The sequence below is a fragment of the Notothenia coriiceps genome, unplaced genomic scaffold, assembly GCF_000735185.1.
Source record: "Notothenia coriiceps isolate Sejong01 unplaced genomic scaffold, NC01 NC01_scaffold00024320, whole genome shotgun sequence".
Lineage (NCBI taxonomy): Eukaryota > Metazoa > Chordata > Actinopteri > Perciformes > Nototheniidae > Notothenia > Notothenia coriiceps.
Genome location: NW_011357021.1, coordinates 1 through 2,828, shown reverse-complemented (window position 1 = coordinate 2,828; position 2,828 = coordinate 1). Strand labels below are relative to the sequence as shown.

Below are 2,828 nucleotides of genomic sequence, written 5' to 3'. Positions count from 1 at the left end.
TCTGGTCCAATGGGATTCCTCTGGTCTCACACCCTAATAATCCCAATCCTTCGCCCACGTCTACTGTCATGACTTCGGCCCCTTTTTCTGTGCTTTGAGTTTGGCAGGGTACCCTCCATGTGACTCTGGACTCTCACGTGTCTCTCCTCAGGTGTTCATATATGTTATCTGATCTGACTTGTCTCACGTGTCTCTCCTGTCTCTCCTCAGGTGTTCATATATGTTATCTGATCTGACTTGTCTCACGTGTCTCTCCTGTCTCTCCTCAGGTGTTCATATATGTTATCTGATCTGACTTGTCTCACGTGTCTCTCCTGTCTCCCCTCAGGTGTTCATATATGTTATCTGATCTGACTTGTCTCACGTGTCTCTCCTGTCTCTCCTCAGGTGAGCCACAGCTTCACAGCAGGGATCCTCCTCGCGTCGGAGAACAGTCGCTGCTCATCGGCGCCCCCCCCCTCTGACAGGCGTTTGCCATGGCGACCCGTCCTCCTCCCCCAGTCCTCCTCCCCCCCCATCCCTCCAGAACGCTCCGTTAGCCCCGATAGCAACGATAGCATCTCGGAGGAGCTGAACCACTTCAAACCCATCGAGTGTTCGCCGTGCACTCCTCCCAGACGCCTGGCTGACGGACGCCTGGTGATAACCTCCGTCGTGAAGTCCACCCCCAGGAACCTGAACCTGAGCCTGAACCAGAACCAGGACCAGAGCCTGAACCAGGACCAGAGTCTGAGACCCAGCAGATACGAGGTTGGAGCCGCATTGATGCAGAAATGGAGGCAGATCGAACTGGACCGGCAGAAAATGAAGTTAAACGGCAATCTGAGCGGAGAGGAAACACCCTCTGATCGGCACGGCAACAAGAGATCCCCCTCTGATCGGCCCGGCAACAAGAGGTCAGAGTCCCCCTCTGATCGGCCCGGCAACAAGAGGTCAGAGTCCCCCTCTGATCCGCCCGGCAACAAGAGGTCAGAGTCCCCCTCTTATCCGCCCGGCAACAAGAGGTCAGAGTCCCCCTCTGATCCGCCCGGCAACAAGAGGTTAGAGTTCGACTCTCAGGACGCCGTGCAGAGGAAGAAGATCCACGTTCCTGCTGTCAAGGAGAGGCAAGTTCATACAGCAGGACTCATAACGCTGACTCAGGGTTCAGGACTCATAATGCTGACTCAGGTCAGGGTGCAAGACTCATAATGCTGACTCAGGGTTCAGGACTCATAATGCTGACTCAGGTCAGGGTTCAGGACTCATAACGCTGACTCAGGTCAGGGTTCAGGACTCATAGTGCTGACTCAGGTCAGGGTTCAGGACTCATCATGCTGACTCAGGTCAGGGTGCAAGACTCATAATGCTGACTCAGGGTTCAGGACTCATGATGCTGACTCAGGGTTCAGGACTCATAATGCTGACTCAGGTCAGGGTTCAGGACTCATAGTGCTGACTCAGGTCAGGGTTCAGGACTCATAATGCTGACTCAGGTCAGGGTTCAGGACTCATAATGCTGACTCAGGTCAGGGTTCAGGACTCATAATGCTGACTCAGGTCAGGGTTCAGGACTCATAACGCTGACTCAGGTCAGGGTTCAGGACTCATAATGCTGACTCAGGTCAGGGTTCAGGACTCATAATGCTGACTCAGGGTTCAGGACTCATAGTGCTGACTCAGGTCAGGGTTCAGGACTCATAATGCTGACTCAGGTCAGGGTTCAGGACTCATAATGCTGACTCAGGTCAGGGTTCAGGACTCATAATGCTGACTCAGGTCAGGATTCAGGACTCATAATGCTGACTCAGGTCAGGGTTCAGGACTCATAATGCTGACTCAGGGTTCAGGACTCATAGTGCTGACTCAGGTCAGGGTTCAGGACTCATAATGCTGACTCAGGTCAGGGTTCAGGACTCATAATGCTGACTCAGGGTTCAGGACTCATAGTCGCTGACTCATGTTATGGTAATAACTTAACCTTCTCTCCTCGTTCAGGAGCTCCTGCAGGAAGCGGGCCTTCTCTCCGGTCCTCAAGAACTTCAGGATCCAGACCCGGAAACTGGGCCAGAACCAGAAGGAGTCCGAGCAGCAGGGAAGGAAGAGCCAGGAGAAGACTCGGCACCTGGACCTGGACCAGGACCAGGAGAAGACCTGGCACCTGGACCTGGACCAGGAGAAAACCCGGCACCTGGACCTGGACCAGGAGAAGACCCGGCACCTGGACCTGGACCAGGAGAAGACCCGGCACCTGGACCTGGACCAGGAGAAGACCCGGCACCTGGACCAGGACCGGGTTCTGGCCCTCCGACTCCAGAGACAGTTTGACCTGGAGACCAGCAGCCGGCCTGAAGCCTACTTCCTGCGATCCTGGAGGTCCAATCAGAACTGCAGGAGGCGGGGCCTGAGGAGGTCTCGGCGAATCAGCACCAAGCACTAAAGGGGAAGGAGGAGAGGGAATATGCAAAGAGACTATCGATTCACCAGCACATCACCAAACCCTGAATCCAGATGTAAATCAGAGGGTCTTAAAGATTCACTCTGGAGACCGTCTTTGGACATTTCACATTTATATATTTTTAGACATTTTATTTACTCTTTATTTTTTACAAATCACATAAAAAATATCAGATTTTCTCCTGAATTTAAAATGTTGTTTTTCTATCTTGGGTGTTTGGGACTTCCTGATCTCTCAGGAGACGTTTCCTCCTCGGTTTGAGACTTTAGATATAACTTTCTCAGCTCTCTGACGTTATGACAGACAGACAGACAGACAGACAGACAGAGAGACAGACAGAGAGACAGACAGACAGACAGAGAGACAGAGAGACAGACAGACAGACAGACAG

General features: G+C 52.8%; 1 protein-coding gene across 3 annotated transcripts; it reads left to right on the top strand.

The window, feature by feature from the left end:
- The first annotated feature begins 35 nt into the window (after nt 1–35).
- Nucleotides 36–2,812, top strand: LOC104954963 (serine/arginine repetitive matrix protein 1-like). 3 transcript variants are annotated; one of them, XM_010782181.1, is made up of 3 exons: nt 36–968; nt 1,041–1,106; nt 1,978–2,812. In XM_010782181.1, the coding sequence occupies exons 1-3, from the start codon at nt 766–768 to the stop codon at nt 2,417–2,419; spliced, it is 711 nt and encodes a 236-aa protein (XP_010780483.1). In that variant the 5' UTR covers nt 36–765; the 3' UTR covers nt 2,420–2,812. The 3 variants fall into 3 exon arrangements, with proteins under 3 accessions (XP_010780483.1, XP_010780482.1, XP_010780481.1); XM_010782180.1 differs by having other exon boundaries at nt 40–151; nt 211–1,106; XM_010782179.1 differs by having other exon boundaries at nt 40–1,106.
- The last annotated feature ends 16 nt before the right edge of the window (nt 2,813–2,828 follow it).

Excerpts from the sequence above, each read along its gene's own strand:
- LOC104954963 (XM_010782180.1), top strand. The coding sequence starts at position 766 with ATGCAGAAATGGAGGCAGATCGAACTGGACCGGCAGAAAATGAAGTTA. Across the intron at positions 1,107-1,977 it reads GTTCCTGCTGTCAAGGAGAG|GAGCTCCTGCAGGAAGCGGG; the intron begins GCAAGTTCATAC and ends CTCCTCGTTCAG.